The sequence below is a fragment of the Schistocerca nitens genome, chromosome 10, assembly GCF_023898315.1.
Source record: "Schistocerca nitens isolate TAMUIC-IGC-003100 chromosome 10, iqSchNite1.1, whole genome shotgun sequence".
NCBI lineage: Eukaryota > Metazoa > Arthropoda > Insecta > Orthoptera > Acrididae > Schistocerca > Schistocerca nitens.
In genome coordinates this window covers 169,883,216-169,903,100 of record NC_064623.1, presented here as the reverse complement: position 1 = coordinate 169,903,100, position 19,885 = coordinate 169,883,216, and the positions used below count along the sequence as shown (strand labels likewise).

The 19,885-nt window shown below is 43.7% G+C and overlaps 1 protein-coding gene across 3 annotated transcripts in view; it reads right to left on the bottom strand.

Moving 5' to 3' along the window:
• Positions 1-19,885, bottom strand: part of LOC126210229 (uncharacterized) — a 167,965-nt gene that overhangs the window by 9,887 nt on the left and 138,193 nt on the right. For all 3 annotated transcript variants that reach the window (XM_049939415.1, XM_049939414.1, XM_049939416.1), the window contains one exon: positions 18,944-19,036. In XM_049939415.1, the coding sequence (XP_049795372.1) occupies positions 18,944-19,036 (93 nt within the window). The remainder of the gene's footprint in view (positions 1-18,943; positions 19,037-19,885) is intronic.

Below are 19,885 nucleotides of genomic sequence, written 5' to 3'. Positions count from 1 at the left end.
TGTATTCTTACCCATCAATATGCTAGATCCAGAAATTAAACAATATAACTTTAAAAGCTTAAAGCATGCTCTTTCAAGGTGTGGCAAGAAAAGGAGGATGGAACGAGACACAGTTTAGATATTGCCCCCCAAAAATACCCTAAAATTTGCACATAGGAAATTTTGTCCAACTTTGCAAATTCATGTCTTTTCTTCTAGGCATTCAATGTTAGTTAAATTTGATACATATATAGACAACTTAGGTAGGAATAGCCCTCTGAAGTTTTGATATGATTTCTTCACATGAAAAGTAGCCATGGTCGGTCAAACCTTGGCTCTCAGAATAGCACGATGAATTTTTTAGCCACTTTAGAGGCTTGTATCTATATTTCGGGGTGGCTAAATTCCACGTTTTTGCCATGGTGTGTTCAACATAAAAGGTTGTCAATGTACATTAAAACAAATGACCAAATGTGTGCTAGAACTTTTAAAAAAGCTAAGCCAACTTAGTGCATTTGCACCTTTGTATGTGATGCGAAGGTGAGTAGCCACTCTATAAAGGCTTCTAAAAATCCAACCACTGAAGATAGTGAACTGAAATTTGTTATATAACCATCAAAGACCGTATAGAACCTTCACACCAAATTTCATTAAATTTAGAGATGGTCGAGTGGGGAGCCCTGGTCCCCTCGACGTGGAATGACCCTTTCCCTTCAGGGAGGAGGATTGAAGGGAAAGGAAGAGGGATGAAAGAAAAGGACTGATGAGGTTTAGGAAACGGGAAAAGTCAGGAAAGTCCCCCAGAAGCCTGGTTCAGGGAAGACTTACCGGCTGGGATCAGAAGGGAAGACTGATTGTTAGGACTGCACTGCACGAGACTTGAAAATCTGAGAGCTTAAAGTTAGAAAAAAAGGGTCATAAGAAAGACAGAGATTACAGACAAATCATCAAACAGCAGTTAATAAAGAGCAGAAAACTAACTGCATTGTAGATGGTACAGGTGGAAAGGGGGGGGGGGGGGGGGGGGGAAATATACGAGTCATAAAAGGGAGCGAAGAAAAGAATAGTTACTGGAAGAAATGCTGAGGCTAAAGAAATTAATGTAAATTAAGGCCAGGCAGGTGGTGAGAACCAAGGACATGTAATGCTAGTTCTCACATGTAGAGTTCTGAGAAACTCTTGTCTGGGGGAAGAATGTAGATGGTACGTGTGGTTAAACAGCAACAACAGTACTGTCAAACGGGGTGATTTTGGATGGTTTTGTCATTATTTTGATTGTAACTTTCATATATACTGTTAGATTAAATTGATTGTTATGGAAGTGGTAGGGTATATGTGTAATAGGGGTATATTTTCACTTGAGCGAACGGAAAGATCTTCTGACTGTCATTTGAGGAATAAATGCTCCCATTCCTCTCCTGGTAAATTATTACGATATTTCTTCTCTTTTCAGCCAGATTTATCAAGGCAGCCTTTAACTAAATATCTAATATCCAATTTAGTGTAGGGAAATCACCAATGTGCAGCCCTCAAGATACCTTGCTTCAACATTTCTTCTTCTTCTTCTTCTTCTTCTTCTTCATTTAGCACTGGCTGTCCTCCCACTTTTTTCGGATGTGCTTCCTGCACTTTATTTTGTAGGGTTGATTTAGGTATACAATACAAATCAAATGTTTTTGTGTATGATAATTTACCACTCTGAATATCATGAACAGCTTTATCTAAAAGTTCCGGGTCATAATTACACTGTACTGTAGCACCTCTCCTGCTCTTATACATTCTTGGCATTGTCGGAAATCACCACACACAGTACACAGTACACAGTTATTTTATAACCTTGCACAGTACACAGTACACAGTTATTTTATAACCTTGCACGAGAAACTCGACAAACTTGTATAGAAATTGTCTCAATGCTGTTAGCTACTAAGCACATCGACAATTATGGTTACAATAAATTCCCGCTCGGTGCAACAATAGAAAGTTTCCACTTTACAATAATGCATGGATTTTTAACACTGAGACTGTTCATCAATTATTCACCGAGGGAAACAACTGACGCAAAATAAAAGTTGTGGAAAGCGATAAATGCAATCTTACGCTTAAAATAACTGGCGCACTGACGTTAAAATAAGTAACTCTTTGTTTCTATGCAGTGGCAAAGAGCAAATAAGCCATACTGTCCGAATTTGCCCTGGTGTCCGAAATCAGCCCGTTTGACGGTACTTAACATTCTGACATTTGCCGTTCTTTCCATCTCAAATGTTTCCTCCCATACAGCCTTGGCTTTCAAGGCAAACATATTTGTTCAGATGTGAACTCTTTACACTAATATATCGCCAGTCTCATCTCAGCCTTCACTGGTCATAAGTATCCTATCCGCCTAGTTCAGAAGCAGATTTTTCTGGTCATCACATCCAATCCTGGTATTGCTGATCCCTCCAAAAAACAGCTCGGAAGTATACCTCATCACTCAGTATTATCCTAGTATTAAATGTATTAATCACCTACTTCAACAATGCTGTGAATTTCTAAAATAATGTCCTGCAATGAGTCCCATTCCGTCCAACATTTTGACCACCACATCTAGAATAGCTTTTCTAATTTTCCTATCCTATGGCTCCCACCTCTGTGACCGTCTCCCTGTAAGATTTGCCCTATGCTCCCTCCTACTGGCCCTGTAACTGTCAAAACATGTACTACCAAATGTAGAACCACCTGTTAAATGACACTTTGTGTACTAGCTGTTATGTAAACACTGTTTGGCCTTTTACTACTACCACTGAGATATCAGTTAGGATGAATCGACATAGACTGAGGGTGTTTACTGATAACTCACAATATCTTGTTGTACAGCATGCTCTAGAATATGACAGCCATGACCATACTGATTGTTTCACCACATGTGTCACCTGGATTCGTCCCCAAGACACCCGATTCTCAGAATTCCTCAGGTGTGAATTGACATTACAACATGTCCTTGGTGCTTGTCACGCACCTGATTTTAAGTTACATTAATTTCTTCTCAGTAATGATTCTTTTTTTCACTCCCTTTCAGTTTTCTATCTCTCTCATTTTCAGACCTGTCTACTGTTTCCCATCCTCTACCTCTACAACATAAAATGCATATACTTCTGCATTCTTATTAACTCTTGTATGATGTTTTGCCATTAACATCCATCTTGCTTATTATCCTAACTCTTGTATGATGTTTTGCCATTAACATCCATCTTGCTTATTATCCTATCTTCCACATTTAAATACTCTGATTTACAAAACTCATCCGGTGCAGTCACAAACAGTCAGTCTTTCTTTCTCATCCCAACCAAAGTCTCCCCTGACCCTGGATTCTGGACAACTTTTCCAAACTCCCTATTACCTAAACATTGCTAATCCCTTTCCTTCTTTGCTCTTCCTTCCCCCACAACCCTTCTGCCGAATGAAGGGGCTAATGCCTCAAAGCCTACACACTTACTTCACCTTTATTTATGCTTTCTGCTGCTGCCACTTGGTCAGCAATTTTTTTTTTATCTATCGAATTAAATTATAATTACATATACATAACAAAAGAAGTATACCAATGAGGAATCTTTTCACTGTGTGCTCTACAAGACATTATGATCGATCATGTTTTAAAAAGTTTTTCAACAGAAGTATATAAATTATCCAAATCCTAGAAACTACTGCCAAATTGCATAATTCTTTTAGTCCTGGTATTACAACTGACCTTCACAGTACTTTTTGGGAACAGAGAAAGGTTACTGACAATGAAAGCACTCTAGTACCTTTATTGTAAAACAGCTGTCAAAAACCTAAGTGGTCTTGTCTGTTACAATATGCTTCCGTACTCTGAAATTGTTAACTGTTAGTTGAGTTTCTGGGGGGAAATGGAGGGGCGGGGGGTGGGGGAGATTATATATATATATATATATATATATATATATATATATATATATATATATATATATATATATATAAAAAACACAGATGATGTGACTCACCGAACGAAAGTGCTGGCAGGTCGATATACACACAAACATACACACAAAATTCAAGCTTTCGCAACAAACTGTTGCCTCATCAGGAAAGAGGGAAGGAGATGGAAAGACGAAAGGATGTGGGTTTTAAGGGAGTGGGTAAGGAGTCATTCCAATCCCAGGAGCGGAAAGACTTCCCTTAGGGGGAAAAAAGGAAAAAAGGATAGGTATACACTCGCGCGCACACACACACACACACACACACACACACACACACACACACACACACATCCACATATACACAGACACAATCAGACATATTTAAAGACGAAGAGTTTGGGCAGAGATGTCAGTCGAGGCGGAAGTGCAGAGGCAAAGATATTGTTGAATGACAGGTGAGGTATGAGTGGCGGCAACTTGAAATTAGCGGAGATTGAGGCCTGGTGGGTAACGGGAAGAGAGGATATATTGAAGAGCAAGTTCCCATCTCCGGAGTTCGGATAGGTTGGTGTTGGTGGGAAGTATCCACATAGCTCGGACGGTGTAACACTGTGCCAAGATGTGCTGGCCGTGCACCAAGGCATGATTAGCCACAGGGTGATCCTCATTACCAACAAACACTGTCTGCCTGTGTCCATTCATGCGAATGGACAGTTTGTTGCTGGTCATTCCCACATAGAATGCATCACAGTGTAGGCAGGTCAGTTGGTAAATCACATGGGTGCTTTCACACGTGGCTCTGCCTTTGATCGTGTACACCTTCCGGGTTACAGGACTGGAGTAGGTAGTAGTGGGAGGGTGCATGGGACAGGTTTTACACTGGGGGCAGTTACAAGGATAGGAGCCAGAGGGTAGGGAAGGTGGTTTGGGGAATTCATAGGGATGAACTAACAGGTTACGAAGGTTAGGTGGACGGTGAAAAGACACTCTTGGTGGAGTGGGGAGGATTTAATGAAGGATGGATCTCATTTCAGGGCAGGATTTGAGGAAGTCGTATCCCTGCTGGAGAGCCAGGTTATTTGCTTTTGTACCAGGTCGGGAGGGTAGTTGCGGGATGCGAAATCTGTTGTCAGGTTGTTGGTGTAATGGTTCAGGTATTCCGGACTGGAGCAGATTCGTTTGCCACAAAGACCTAGGCTGTAGGGAAGGGACCGTTTGATGTGGAATGGGTGGCAGCTGTCATAATGCAGGTACTGTTGTTTGTTGGTGGGTTTGATGTGGACGGACGTGTGAAGCTGGCCATTGGACAGATGGAGGTCAATGTCAAGGAAAGTGGCGCCGGTTTGGAGTAGGACGAGGTGAATCTGATGGAACCAAAGGAGTTGAGGTTGGAGAGGAAATTCTGGAGTTCTTCTTCACTGTGAGTCCAGATCATGAAGATGTCATCAATAAATCTGTACCAAACTTTGGGTTGGCAGGCCTGGGAAACCAAGAAGGCTTCCTCTAGGCGACCCATGAATAGGTTGGCGTACGAGGGGGCCATCCTGGTACCCATGGCTGTTCCCTTTAATTGTTGGAATGTCTGGCCTTCAAAAGTGAAGAAGTTGTGGGTCAGGATGAAGCTGGCTAAGGTAATGAGAAAAGAGGTTTTAGGTAGGGTGGCAGGTGATCGGCGTGAAAGGAAGTGCTCCATCGCAGCGAGGCCCTGGACGTGCGGAATATTTGTGTATAAGGAAATGGCATCAATGGTTACAAGGATGGTTTCTGGAGGTAACAGATTGGGTAAGGATTCCAGGCGTTCGAGAAAGTGGTTGGTGTCTTTGATGAAGGATGGGAGACTGCATGTAATGGGTTGAAGGTGTTGATCTACATAGGCAGAGATACGTTCTGTGGAGGCTTGGTAACCAGCTACAATGGGGCGGCCGGGATGATTGGGTTTGTGAATTTTAGGAAGAAGGTAGAAGGTAGGGGTGCGGGGTGTCGGTGGGGTCAGGAGGTTGATGGAGTCAGGTGAAAGGTTTTGTAGGGGGCCTAAGGTTCTGAGGATTCCTTGAAGCTCCGCCTGGACATCAGGAATGGGATTACCTTGGTAAACTTTGTATGTGTTGTTGTCTGAAAGCTGACGGCAGTCCCTCAGCCACATACTCCCGACGATCAAGTACCACGGTCGTGGAACCCTTGTCCGCCGGAAGAATGACGATGGATCGGTCAGCCTTCAGATCACGGATAGCTTGGGATTCAGCAGTGGTGATGTTGGGAGTAGGATTAAGGTTTTTTTAAGAAGGATTGAGAGGCAAGGCTGGAAGTCAGAAATTCCTGGAAGGTTTGGAGAGGGTGATTTTGAGGAAGAGGAGGTGGGTCCCGCTGTGACGGAGGACGGAACTGTTCCAGGCAGGGTTCAATTTGGATAGTGTCTTCGGGAGTTGGATCATTAGGAGTAGGATTAGGATCATTTTTCTTCATGGCAAAGTGATACTTCCAGCAGAGAGTACGAGTGTAGGACAGTAAATCTTTGACGAGGGCTGTGTGGTTGAATCTGGGAGTGGGGCTGAAGGTGAGGCCTTTGGATAGGACAGAGGTTTCGGATTGGGAGAGAGGTTTGGAGGAAAGGTTAACTACTGAATTAGGGTGTTGTGGTTCCAGATTGCGATGATTGGAATTTTGAGGTTTTGGAGGGAGTGGAGCTGGAAGTGGGAGATTGAGTAGATGGGAGAGACTGGGTTTGCGTGCAATGAGAGGAGGTTGAGGTTTGCTGGAAAGGTTGTGAAGGGTGAGTGAGTTGCCTTTCCGGAGGTGGGAAACCAGGAGATTGGATAGTTTTTTGAGGTGGAGGGTGGCATGCTGTTCTAATTTGCGGTTGGCCTGTAGGAGGATGCTCTGAACAGCCGGTGTGGATGTGGGAGAGGAAAGATTGAGGACTTTTATTAAGGATAGGAGTTGACGGGTGTGTTCGTTGGCTGAGTTGATGTGTAGGTGAAGGATTAGGTGGGTGAGGGCAATGGATTGTTCAGTTTGGAACTGGTATAGGGACTGATGGAAAGAAGGGTTGCAGCCAGAAATGGGAACTTTAAGTGTGAGGCCTTTGGGGGTAATGCCAAATGTCAGACAAGCCTGAGAAAATAAAATATGGGAGCGTAATCTGGCTAGGGCGAGGGCATGTTTGTGGAGGGAATGTAAATAAAACTTAATGGTGTCATTGTGGGGGTGTTGTGATGGTGACATGGTATTAAAAGGTGGAAAGTGTAACATGAGGTTGAAATGAAAATGGAAGACAAAATTTTTTGGGGAGAGATAAAGGTGAACTAGAAAGTAACTGGAGATCTGGTATTAAAAAAGGCGAAAAAGTGTTGGTTAAGTTGATCCTGTGGTGAACTTGGGTTGGTAGACAGCGATGTGCATAAAGGTTAGGTGGTTGTGTTGCCGCTAAAACACGTTAAAGGACGGAGAAATTCGGGAAAATTTTGAAAAAACATGTAAATGTATTAAAAGGAGTGGTGGTGTTGTGAAAGATTACGAAAATGGGGCTAACAATTGTCTGACGAAGAAATAATGACGTTAAAACCTGTAGGGAGCGGCTAAAAATGATCAGTGATGTGCGAAAAACAGAAGTGGAAATAAAGTGAAAGTTATTAGAACTAGCCGAAATGGTTGTTTAATACGTGAAAGCAGCTGTTATTGAACTGGAAACAGGTGATTTTATAGCAGCGGTAGTGTTGAAAGCGGAAAATAATTTTCTTCTTTTTTTTTTTGGGGGGGGGGGGGGGTTATGGTTTGGAAGTGGGTTACGTATTATTGAGTATATATAGGCGGGATAAAATTGTATAGTAGATTACGGTAAAAAGGGGAAGGTGAATACAAAGTGAGACTACTGGTAAAAACAGAAAGAGAAAATAAGACGACAGGAAAGATTTCGAAATGCAACAGTGACAATAACAAACGTAATTGTTGGGTTCAAATTAATGATATGATTATAATAGACGGAAATATATATAAAGATGATGTGACTTACTGAACGAAAGCGCTGGCAGGTCGATAGACACACAAACAAACACAAACATACACACAAAATTCAAACTTTCGCAACAAACTGTTGCCTCATCAGGAAAGAGGGAAGGAGAGGGAAAGACGAAAGGATGTGGGTTTTAAGGGAGAGGGTAAGGAGTCATTCCAATCCCGGGAGCGGAAAGACTTACCTTAGGGGGAAAAAAGGACGGGTATGCACTCGCGAGCGCGCGCGCCCCCCCCCCCCCCCCACACACACACACACGTATCCATCCACACATATACAGACACAAGCAGACATATTTAAAGACAAAGAGTTTGGGCAGAGATGTCAGTCGAGGCGGAAGTGCAGAGGCAAAGATGTTGTTGAATGACAGGTGAGGTATGAGTGGCGGCAACTTGAAATTAGCGGAGATTGAGGCCTGGTGGGTAACGGGAAGAGAGGATATATTGAAGAGCAAGTTCCCATCTCCGGAGTTCGGATAGGATGGTGTTGGTGGGAAGTATCCAGATAACCCGGACGGTGTAACACTGTGCCAAGATGTGCTGGCCGTGCACCAAGGCATGTTTAGCCGATGTCCAGGCGGAGCTTCAAGGAATCCTCAGAACCTTAGGCCCCCTGCAAAACCTTTCACCTGACTCCATCAACCTCCTGACCCCACCGACACCCCGCACCCCTACCTTCTTCCTAAAATTCACAAACCCAATCATACCGGCCGCCCCATTGTAGCTGGTTACCAAGCCCCCACAGAACGTATCTCTGCCTACGTAGATCAACACCTTCAACCCATTACATGCAGTCTCCCATCCTTCATCAAAGACGCCTGGAATCCTTACCCAATCTGTTACCCCCGGAAACCATCCTTGTAACCATTGATGCCACTTCCTTATACACAAATATTCCGCACGTCCAGGGCCTCGCTGCGATGGAGCACTTCCTTTCACGCCGATCACCTGCCACCCTACCTAAAACCTCTTTCCTCATTACCTTAGCCAGCTTCATCCTGACCCACAACTTCTTCACTTTTGAAGGCCAGACATTCCAACAATTAAAGGGAACAGCCATGGGTACCAGGATGGCCCCCTCGTACGCCAACCTATTCATGGGTCGCCTAGAGGAAGCCTTCTTGGTTACCCAGGCCTGCCAACCCAAAGTTTGGTACAGATTTATTGATGACATCTTCATGATCTGGACTCACAGTGAAGAAGAACTCCAGAATTTCCTCTCCAACATCAACTCCTTTGGTTCCATCAGATTCACCTCGTCCTACTCCAAATCCCACGCCACTTTCCTTGACGTTGACCTCCATCTGTCCGATGGCCAGCTTCACACGTCCGTCCACATCAAACCCACCAACAAACAACAGTACCTCCATTATGACAGCTGCCACCCATTCCACATCAAACGGTCCCTTCCCTACAGCCTAGGTCTTTGTGGCAAACGAATCTGCTCCAGTCCGGAATCCCTGAACCATTACACCAACAACCTGACAACAGCTTTCGCATCCCGCAACTACCCTCCCGACCTGGTACAGAAGCAAATAACCAGAGCCACTTCCTCATCCTCTCAAACCCAGAACCTCCCACACAAGAACCACAAAAGTGCCCCACTTGTGACAGGATACTTTCCGGGACTGGATCAGACTCTGAATGTGGCTCTCCAACAGGGATACGACTTCCTCAAATCCTGCCCTGAAACGAGATCCATCCTTCACGAAATCCTCCCCACTCCACCAAGAGTGTCTTTCCGCCGTCCACCTAACCTTCGTAACCTGTTAGTTCATCCCTATGAAATCCCCAAACCACCTTCCCTACCCTCTGGCTCCTATCCTTGTAACCGCCCCCGGTGTAAAACCTGTCCCATGCACCCTCCCATCACCACCTACTCCAGTCCTGTAACCCGGAAGGTGTACACGATCAAAGGCAGAGCCACGTGTGAAAGCACCCACGTAATCCACCAACTGACCTGCCTACACTGTGATGCATTCTATGTAGGAATGACCAGCAACAAACTGTCCATTCGCATGAATGGACACAGGCAGACAGTGTTTGTTGGTAATGAGGATCACCCTGTGGCTAATCATGCCTTGGTGCACGGCCAGCACATCTTGGCACAGTGTTACACCGTCCGGGCTATCTGGATACTTCCCACCAACACCAACCTATCCGAACTCCGGAGATGGGAACTTGCTCTTCAATATATCCTCTCTTCCCATAACCCACCAGGCCTCAATCTCGGCTAATTTCAAGTTGCCGCCACTCATACCTCACCTGTCATTCAACAACATCTTTGCCTCTGCACTTCCGCCTTGACTGACATCTCTGCCCAACCTCTTTGCCTGTGTATATGTCTGCTTGTGTCTGTATATGTGTGGATGGATGTGTGTGTGTGTGTGTGCGCGCGCGAGTGTATACCTGTCCTTTTTTCCCCCTAAGGTAAGTCTTTCCGCTCCCGGGATTGGAATGACTCCTTACCCTCTCCCTTAAAACCCACATCCTTTCATCTTTCCCTCTCCTTCCCTCTTTCCTGATGAGGCAACAGTTTTTTGTGAAAGCTTGAATTTTGTGTGTATGTTTGTGTGTCTATCGACCTGCCGGCGCTTTCGTTCGGTAAGTCACATCATCTTTGTTTTTAGGTATATTTTTCCCACGTGGAAAATTATATATATATATATATATATATATATATATATATATATATATACTGTGATCATTTACATGTAGAACTAATTGGAATAATGTAGTTTCTTAATTTTTAGAACATACAGGTGTAATCAAGTGTATTGCAAATGTCGCTGAATTAAGGCACTTCCCAAAATTTTCTGCATCATGTCTCCTGTGCCAAGCACTGTATAGTATTTACTTTGTAGACTTCATTTGTGTGCATTAATATTTTGTATCGCTGCATCTGCACTGATTACATCCTCATTGATCTAATCATTCAATTTCAGGGTAGTTGATTAATTTCATGTGTATCTTTTCTTTCTTTAGAGTTCTAATTTCTTCCATCAAACTTCTTCTACATTGGACATTCACTTGCAGTGGCAACTTTCTGTCTCTACGAATTTCTGTCTGTAACTTCTTAGCAATTTATCTAACATTTTCACACCCTGTTTTACTTGTTGAGCTCAGGCTATAGTTTTCTGTAAACAGTGCTGCACAACTTCACTGTATTTGAAGAAGGGCATCAGAGAACCAACATCGGGCTACAATAATGTGTATTTATTTATGAACAACCAGTTTTGGTCAAACAACCATCATAAACTCATGTAGTCAAACTACCATTTTCAACTCGCAGATTAACATTATGCCAGGTTAAAGTAGGGTGTCAAATTTGTGTATCGGATTGTTGTTACGAGAACGTCTGGCGAGCAAAGCTGGAGGGGAGTGGAGGTGCTGGTGACATTGCTAAAACTCTTTGTTAGCAATCGTAAATGCAATGTGGATCAGTGCATCGGTAGTGAGCAGACAGTAGATGGCACATGTCGATGAGCCTTATAGCAGAGAGGGTTAGGCAGGCTAGTGTAGCAGGAAAACTCGGCAGAACTGCGGACTGGTTAGCGGTGGTCGCTGCTAGGCTGTCCAGAATCATGGCTCATCCTGTATTATGGAGGCAGTGGCAAGTGCTGGCAACCCCGTCTGTCTGAGACAGCAAATGCTCAGTGTTAAGAATCTAACAGCCCAACACCAAGTTTGCTGAAGAGCCTTGTTTCTGTGTTTCTTGCAAAGGTCTGGAAAGGAGACCAATGGCCTGGTACAGCTGTTGTCATGCAGCAGTCAGTCTAAGTGCAGAAGCTTCCTGAAGGTTGTCCTGCTACCAGGTCATTAGCATGCAGGCATGGCTTTTACAAAAGAGTCGGCGTCTGCAGAACTGCAGTGTCAGCAGGTGCGTTGTCCAACATGCTGACTGATTGTGATGTGGTTTCGATTCTGGGCAGGCTGCCTGCCATGTCGCTAGAGCTTTAGCTCACCACATACATAATTTTTATTAATTAAAGTAAAGCTGGTGTCAAATACGTAATTATCAGTTCCAGCATGTTACTTATACATACATCAATTATCGTAACACATTTCTCCATCAATCACTAAGTGCACAAACTGACAATCCATTGAACTGACTGGAAAGAAAAATATATAAAATAATGGACACATGTGTAAGTGGCAAATGCTGCAATTGGTGATAATTGTGTATTTGACTCCAAGGAACCTTACTTTGACCTGATGTAATATAATACTGAGAGTTTAAGACTGTCACTTGACTAAAACTGCCCGTCCATGAATAAACACAAATTTGAGCAGCTTAAGGAAGGTTTTCTGATGTTCTATGAAATTTTGTGGGTCTTGTTGGTGGCAATATGTGTACATATCCACAAAATGTTAATCTCTTTCTAATGTCTGCTATAAGATCAATAACTTTTTGCTCCTTCCCAGAACTTTTATCTGCAGACACCTTCCCTGCTATTTGGGCTGATTTTTATTATTAATTACACAATGACTGCCATTAAGTTTTCATGCTTTTGTAACATTATCAATTTTTTTGCTTTTACGTGACTGAATTTTATGTGATCCTTTAGTACCATAAATTTCAGCCTCTTCCTGAAACACTCCAGTACCAGGAATGTAATAACACTGTCCAACTATTCCACTATCTTTTTTCATCACCTATAAAAGAAAATCTGCCCACGCATTTGCAGCAGCATAGCATATTTATTTTACAGGAATGGTCTAATCACTTGTTTCAACTCCGTTTCTCCTCATTTTAATAGCAGCCCTATACTCTTTACCTTACCTGGACAAATCTTATTGCTCTTCTTTGTATACCTTCTAGGCGTTATGTCAGATGAGACTGGTATGAGACCCATAAAGAACTGTATATACATAAAGCCTCATCAAAGAACAGTAAGCCTCTTTTTTGCCTTCCTTGAACAGCCTTTCAAGATTATCAAACTGCTTGGAATATAACACTATTTGCCTTAAAACCTACTATTCTTACAAAGAGCAAAACGCTATTTGCTGTCAAACTTATCTCATGTATAATAAAATAATTTTTAAGTTTCTTTCCTTAGCATACAGGGATAAAGTTTGACCTATTCTGTTAATATCATAACAACTGAAAACTCAATGTTAATATTTAAGAGAGCAGTATAACAGTGGCATTTAATGTGCTAATGGTTAGTAATAAAAATATACCTATGCAATCCTAGTAAGTGAAAGCACAGAGACATGAAATAATGGAACAAGGAACATCAGTTGCTTCAAAATGGTAATATCAACAACCCAGATAAAAGCATCACTGACACATATTGTGATGCAGAAATTAGCTTATTACATGACTTTTTTTAATGTGCTATTTGCAAAGTCTCTGTAGTTGCATGGTTGTGAAATGACACAAAGTGATGAAAAATTAAGTTGAAGAAACCAATAAATTATGAAGCAGAATTGCTTGCCAGTAATTCCTATCAGAAACTGGAATGTTCAGTACTGCCAATAAATATGCAAAAGTACCGAGTGACACATTATCCTAGTTTCATAAACCAACAACTCCTTCCATTAGGATGAGAGAGGGGTAGGTTAAACAGTAAAGGACGTCATTCAGATCACGGGATGAGAAACAACCTTTTCTGAGGTATCACAACTTATGGTCCGTATCATACTGCAGTCTCAGTGACACAAACTTCCTACTTAACCTTTACCAACCTATCCCTCCCTGTCCCCTAGAGTAGGTTCTAAATCTAAGGTAATGGGTGACTCACATTTTCGTATTGGCAATACAAAGCATTCTGACTCATTCAGGCTTCACGATTTACAGAAAGTGGAAAGGAGAAGAGAAAAGAACAGGGTGGAGAAGGTGGTGAAGGGTGGGAAGTGGATTGGTGGAGAGGGGGGGGGGGGGGGGGGGAGAAAAGGCCGAAGGATACCCAGGTGGACAGGTAAAGGGGGCCACAGGTGGAGAGGCGAAGGGTTTAGAGTGACCAGGCTGGGTTACGAGTGATGAGGGGGTGTTACCAGTGACTGGGGGGAGGGAGGTTTAGAATGACAGAGAGGCGGGTCTGCAGAGCGGCGACGGGGTGGGGGAGGGGTCGCAGAGCAACGACGGGGTGGGGGAGGGGTCGCAGAGCAACGACGGGGTGGGGGGATTGCAGAGAGATGGAAGGGTTAAACAGTGACAGCAGGTGTTAAAAAGTGATGGGTAAGTTGAAAGGTGCAGGGGGGAGCTAAAACGTGGTGGAGGATGTAAAGCTGACCAAAGGAGGGTGGAGGGCTAAAAACTGTTGAGGGTGTTAAAAAGTGATGGTGGTTAGAAATGATGGGGAGAGTGTAATGAAGAAAAGTGAAAAGGGTGAGAAACAACTGAGGAAAGATGAAAAGGATGAGTGAAAACAGGAATGGGGGAAAAAAGGAAAACCACCATAAGTCTTGTCTTGTCTTGTCTTGTCTTGTCTTGTCTTGTCTTGTGACAGCCAGAGCGAGAGCACCAGCAGCAGCGAGTACTGTTTGTATAAAGCGTTTATTTTGCATTTTGTTTACGACCTTCCACTAAGGAAGGGATTCTATTAGTGTTTATCTGCTCTGCATAGTAACTAACAGTTCTTGATAAAACTTTACGTAGTTTTCGTGTTAGATTTCTTAGTGTTTTCTTGATCGTTTCGAACAGAAAGCGCCCTAAAACCGTCTTTTGTTTGTTTCGCGGCCGTTAGCCACTAGTCACTTGAATCAGCAGTTGTCTTGTGACAGCCAGAGCGAGAGCACCAGCAGCAGCGAGTACTGTTTGTATAAAGCGTTTATTTTGCATTTTGTTTACGACCTTCCACTAAGGAAGGGATTCTATTTGTGTTTATCTGCTCTGCATAGAAACTAACAGTTCTTGATCGTTAGGAGAGAAATTTATTTTGTACTTATTTGCTGCGCTTAGCTTTTAAATAGTTTTTCTGGGAAAACCTAGCGTAGTTTTCGCGTCTCGTATTTCAGTGAGTGTTTCTTGATTATCAGAGTAGCTCATCAGAAGATTATCTTGGGAATTTGTCACCGTATAGAGTAGGGTAAACATAGTCATGTGTAGGGACTGTGGTTGTTGTGAGCGGACGCAAGGAGAATTGGCCACTCTTCGGGGGCAGGTGGAGGCTTTGTCTGTTAGGCTCATCAAGCTCGAGGCGCAGGCGTCGGCTCGTAGTGGCGTTGGGGCAACTGTGGTGAGACCTATGCCTACTTCGGTGGACTTGGAATCACATGGAACCCCTGATGTCGCTGCGTCTTCCGGCAGTGAGCATCTTACCGGTCAGCCATCACTCCAGGGTGAATGGCGGACAGTGGTGGGCTCGCGCGTGCCTGGCCGAAAGGCGAAGGTGGGATCTGGCCGCGTGGCAGCTGCCTTACCCCTTTCCAACAGGTACGGGGTGCTTCCTAGTGGTGATGACATCGTTTCCGAGCCACCACAGGATGCCTCGCCTGTTGGGCCAGTGGCCGATTCTCCGGCAAGGTCCCGACAGTCACAGAGGGCGGGCCTATTAGTTATAGGGAGCTCCAACGTTAGGCGGGTTATGGAGCCCCTCAGGAAAATAGCGGGTAGGTCGGGGAAGAATGCCAGTGTGCACTCGGTGTGCTTGCCGGGGGGTCTCGTCCGTAATGTGGAGGAGGCCCTTCCGGCAGCTATTGAACGCACTGGGTGTGACCGGCTGCAGATAGTAGCACATGTCGGAACGAATGACGCCTGCCGCTTGGGTTCTGAGGCCATCCTTGGTTCCTTCCGGCGGCTGGCTGATTTGGTGAAGACAACCAGCATCGCACGCGGAGTGCAAGCTGAGCTTAATATCTGCAGCATAGTGCCCAGAGTCGATCGCGGTCCTCTGGTTTGGAGCCGTGTGGAGGGTCTAAACCAGAGGCTCAGACGACTCTGCGACTATAATGGTTGCAAATTCATCGACCTCCGTTATTGGGTGGAGAACTGTAGGGCCCCCCTAGACAGGTCAGGCGTGCACTACACACCGGAAGCAGCTACTAGGGTAGCAGAGTACGTGTGGCGTGCACACGGGGGTTTTTTAGGTTAGAGGGACCCCCCCTTGGGCGAAACGATAAAATACCTGACGGCTTACCAGAGAGAACATCAGCATCGTCGATAAAGAACGTCCGTCCTCAGAGACCAAAAACAGGAAAAGTTAACGTAATATTGGTAAACTGCAGGAGTATCCAGGGCAAGGTTCCTGAATTAGTATCGCTTATTGAAGGAAATAGTGCGCATATAGTATTAGGAACGGAAAGTTGGTTAAAACCGGAAGTGAACAGTAAAGAAATCCTAGACACAGAATGGAATATATACCGCAAGGATAGGATAAACGCCAATGGTGGAGGAGTATTTATAGCAGTAAAGAATTCAATAATATCCAGTGAAGTTATTAGCGAATGCGAATGTGAAATAATCTGGGTTAAGTTAAGTATCAAAGGTGGGTCAGATATGATAGTCGGATGCTTCTATAGACCACCTGCATCAGCAACCGTAGTAGTTGAGCGCCACAGAGAGAACCTGCAGAACGTCATGAAGAAGTTTCGTGATCATACTATTGTAATAGGGGGAGACTTCAATCTACCAGGTATAGAATGGGATAGTCACACAATCAGAACTGGAGCCAGGGACAGAGACTCTTGTGACATTATCCTGACTGCCTTGTCCGAGAATTACTTCGAGCAGATAGTTAGAGAACCAACTCGTGAAGCTAACGTTTTAGACCTCATAGCAACAAATAGACCGGAACTTTTCGACTCCGTGAATGTAGAAGAGGGTATCAGTGATCATAAGTCAGTGGTTGCATCAATGACTACAAGTGTAATAAGAAATGCCAAGAAAGGAAGGAAAATATATTTGCTTAACAAGAGTGATAGGGCACAAATCGCAGAATATCTGAGTGACCACCATCAAACGTTCATTTCTGAGGAAGAGGATGTGGAACAAAAATGGAAAAAATTCAGAAACATCGTCCAGTACGCCTTAGATAAGTTCGTACCGACTAAGGTCCAAAGCGAGGGGAAAGATCCACCGTGGTATAACAATCATGTACGAAAGGTACTACGGAAACAAAGAAAGCTTCATCATAGGTTTAAGAGTAGTCGAATCATAGCTGATAAGGAAAAGCTGAACGAAGCGAAAAAGAGCGTAAAGAGAGCAATGAGAGAAGCATTCAACGAATTCGAACATAAAACATTGGCAAACAATCTAAACAAGAACCCTAAAAAGTTTTGGTCATATGTAAAATCGGTAAGCGGATCTAAATCCCCTATTCAGTCACTCGTTGACCACGATGGCACCGAAACAGAGGACGACCGAAGAAAGGCAGAAATACTGAATTCAGTGTTCCGAAACTGTTTCACCGCGGAAAATCGTAACACGGTCCCTGACTTCAGCCGTCGCACGGACGCCAAAATGGAAAATATTGAAATAAACGATATCGGAATTGAAAAACAACTGCTATCACTTAGTAGCGGAAAAGCATCCGGACCAGACGAGATACCCGTAAGATTCTACAGTGATTATGTTGAAGAACTTGCCCCCTTCCTATCAGCAATTTATCGTAGATCTCTGGAAGAACGTAAAGTACCTAGCGACTGGAAGAAAGCGCAGGTCGTTCCCATTTTCAAGAAGGGTCATAAATCAGATGCGAATAATTATAGGCCTATTTTGCTTACGTCAATCTGTTGTAGAATAATGGAACATGTTTTATGTTCTCGTATTATGACGTTCTTAGATAATACAAATCTCCTTCATCATAACCAACATGGATTCCGCAAACAGAGATCATGTGAAACTCAGCTTGCCCTATTTGTCCAAGAAATTCACAGTGCCGTAGACACTGGCGAGCAGATTGATGCCGTATTCCTGGACTTCAGGAAGGCATTTGATACGGTTCCGCACTTACGTTTAGTGAAAAAAATACGAGCTTACGGAATATCGGACCAGGTTTGTGATTGGATTCAGGATTTCCTAGAAGAAAGAACACAACATGTCATTCTTAACGGTTCAAAATCTGCAGATGTAGAGGTAATTTCGGGAGTACCGCAAGGAAGCGTGATAGGACCTTTATTGTTTACAATATACATAAATGACTTAGTTGACAACATCGGTAGCTCCGTGAGGCTATTTGCAGATGACACGGTTGTCTACAAGAAAGTAGCAACATCAGAAGACTCGTACATACTCCAGGAAGACCTGCAGAGGATTAATGAATGGTGCGACAGCTGGCAGCTTTCCCTAAACGTAGATAAATGTAATATAATGCGCATACATAGGGGCAGAAATCCATTCCAGTACGATTATGCCATAGGTGGTAAATCATTGGAAGCGGTAACGACCGTAAAATACTTAGGAGTTACTATCCGGAGCGATCTGAAGTGGAATGATCACATAAAACAAATAGTGGGAAAAGCAGGCGCCAGGTTGAGATTCATAGGAAGAATTCTAAGAAAATGTGACTCATCGACGAAAGAAGTAGCTTACAAAACGCTTGTTCGTCCGATTCTTGAGTATTGCTCATCAGTGTGGGACCCTTACCAGGTTGGATTAATAGAAGAGATAGACATGATCCAGCGAAAAGCAGCGCGATTCGTCATGGGGACATTTAGTCAGCGCGAGAGCGTTACGGAGATGCTGAACAAGCTCCAGTGGCGGACACTTCAAGAAAGGCGTTACGCAATACGGAGAGGTTTATTATCGAAATTACGAGAGAGCACATTCCGGGAAGAGATGGGCAACATATTACTACCGCCCACATATATCTCGCGTAATGATCACAACGAAAAGATCCGAGAAATTAGAGCAAATACGGAGACTTACAAGCAGTCGTTCTTCCCACGCACAATTCGTGAATGGAACAGGGAAGGGGGGATCAGATAGTGGTACAATAAGTACCCTCCGCCACACACCGTAAGGTGGCTCGCGGAGTATAGATGTAGATGTAGATGTAGAAGCCACAAGGCATGAAAATACTAGCAAATTTAGAAAAGTTTGTAAATACCTGACATTAAATAGAAAAGCTGGTAAAGTTGCAGCAGCAGGTTACCTTTCTGAGTCAGCACCATCAGCAACGTCAGCCTCCCAGTCTTCATTTTCCAGCGGAGGTGGCTGTACGTATGTTGACTTAGTACAATGTGGCCTGTGCAAATATAATGGAGGCGAATCACAAGGCATGTCAGATCTACTTATTATAAAATATTATATTATTCTTTTTCTTGTGCCTTTCTCCTGCACTGGCACAGGGTCAGCGTGGTTTTTGACGGATTTAAGATGTTTAATTTAATAGGATGTGTACCCGAACTTCTGCGTGTAGCGATAATTATGTAAACGAGAAAGGAAGTTTTATAAATGTCTGTGAATTGTGTAACTGAGACTTGGGTTGGGCACCAGCCTGGTATTCGCCTATTGGGATATGGAAAACTACCTATACATTGCATCTAGGCTGGCCAACACATTGAACCTCATTGTTAAACTCCTGGGCAGATCTGATCTGGGTTCAGCGCAGCTCCCCATCCTGGAAGCAGTGCTTTAACATGCACAACTATTTTGCTGGGTATTATTAAATTTCCTATTACAAAATGATTACAATTGCAATATCAGTAATTTTATTTTTAAAGTAAGGACAATGTGTAATCTACGACTACATACACACCCAAGAACCACAAAAGTGCAGGGCTCAGAATAGTTCCCACTGTACCATATACTACATTTTCTTCCTGTTCCACCAGGGCATGGAACATGGGAAAAGTTATTGCTTAAGTGCCTGTGTACACTAGCAGTCCCTAGGGCACAAATAAAGAGGGGGGCTGAAGACCATCTTCAGAATCTTCCCCAGCCAATTTTGACAGTTTGCAATCATGCTTTGTGGAAAAATTTAGGCCTACCTTCAAGTGCTGTCAATTCATATTTGTCAACATTTCTGTGGCATTCACCCACAAGTCACACCTGTGACCATTCTTGCTGCCATTCTTTAAATGTGTTCAGTATG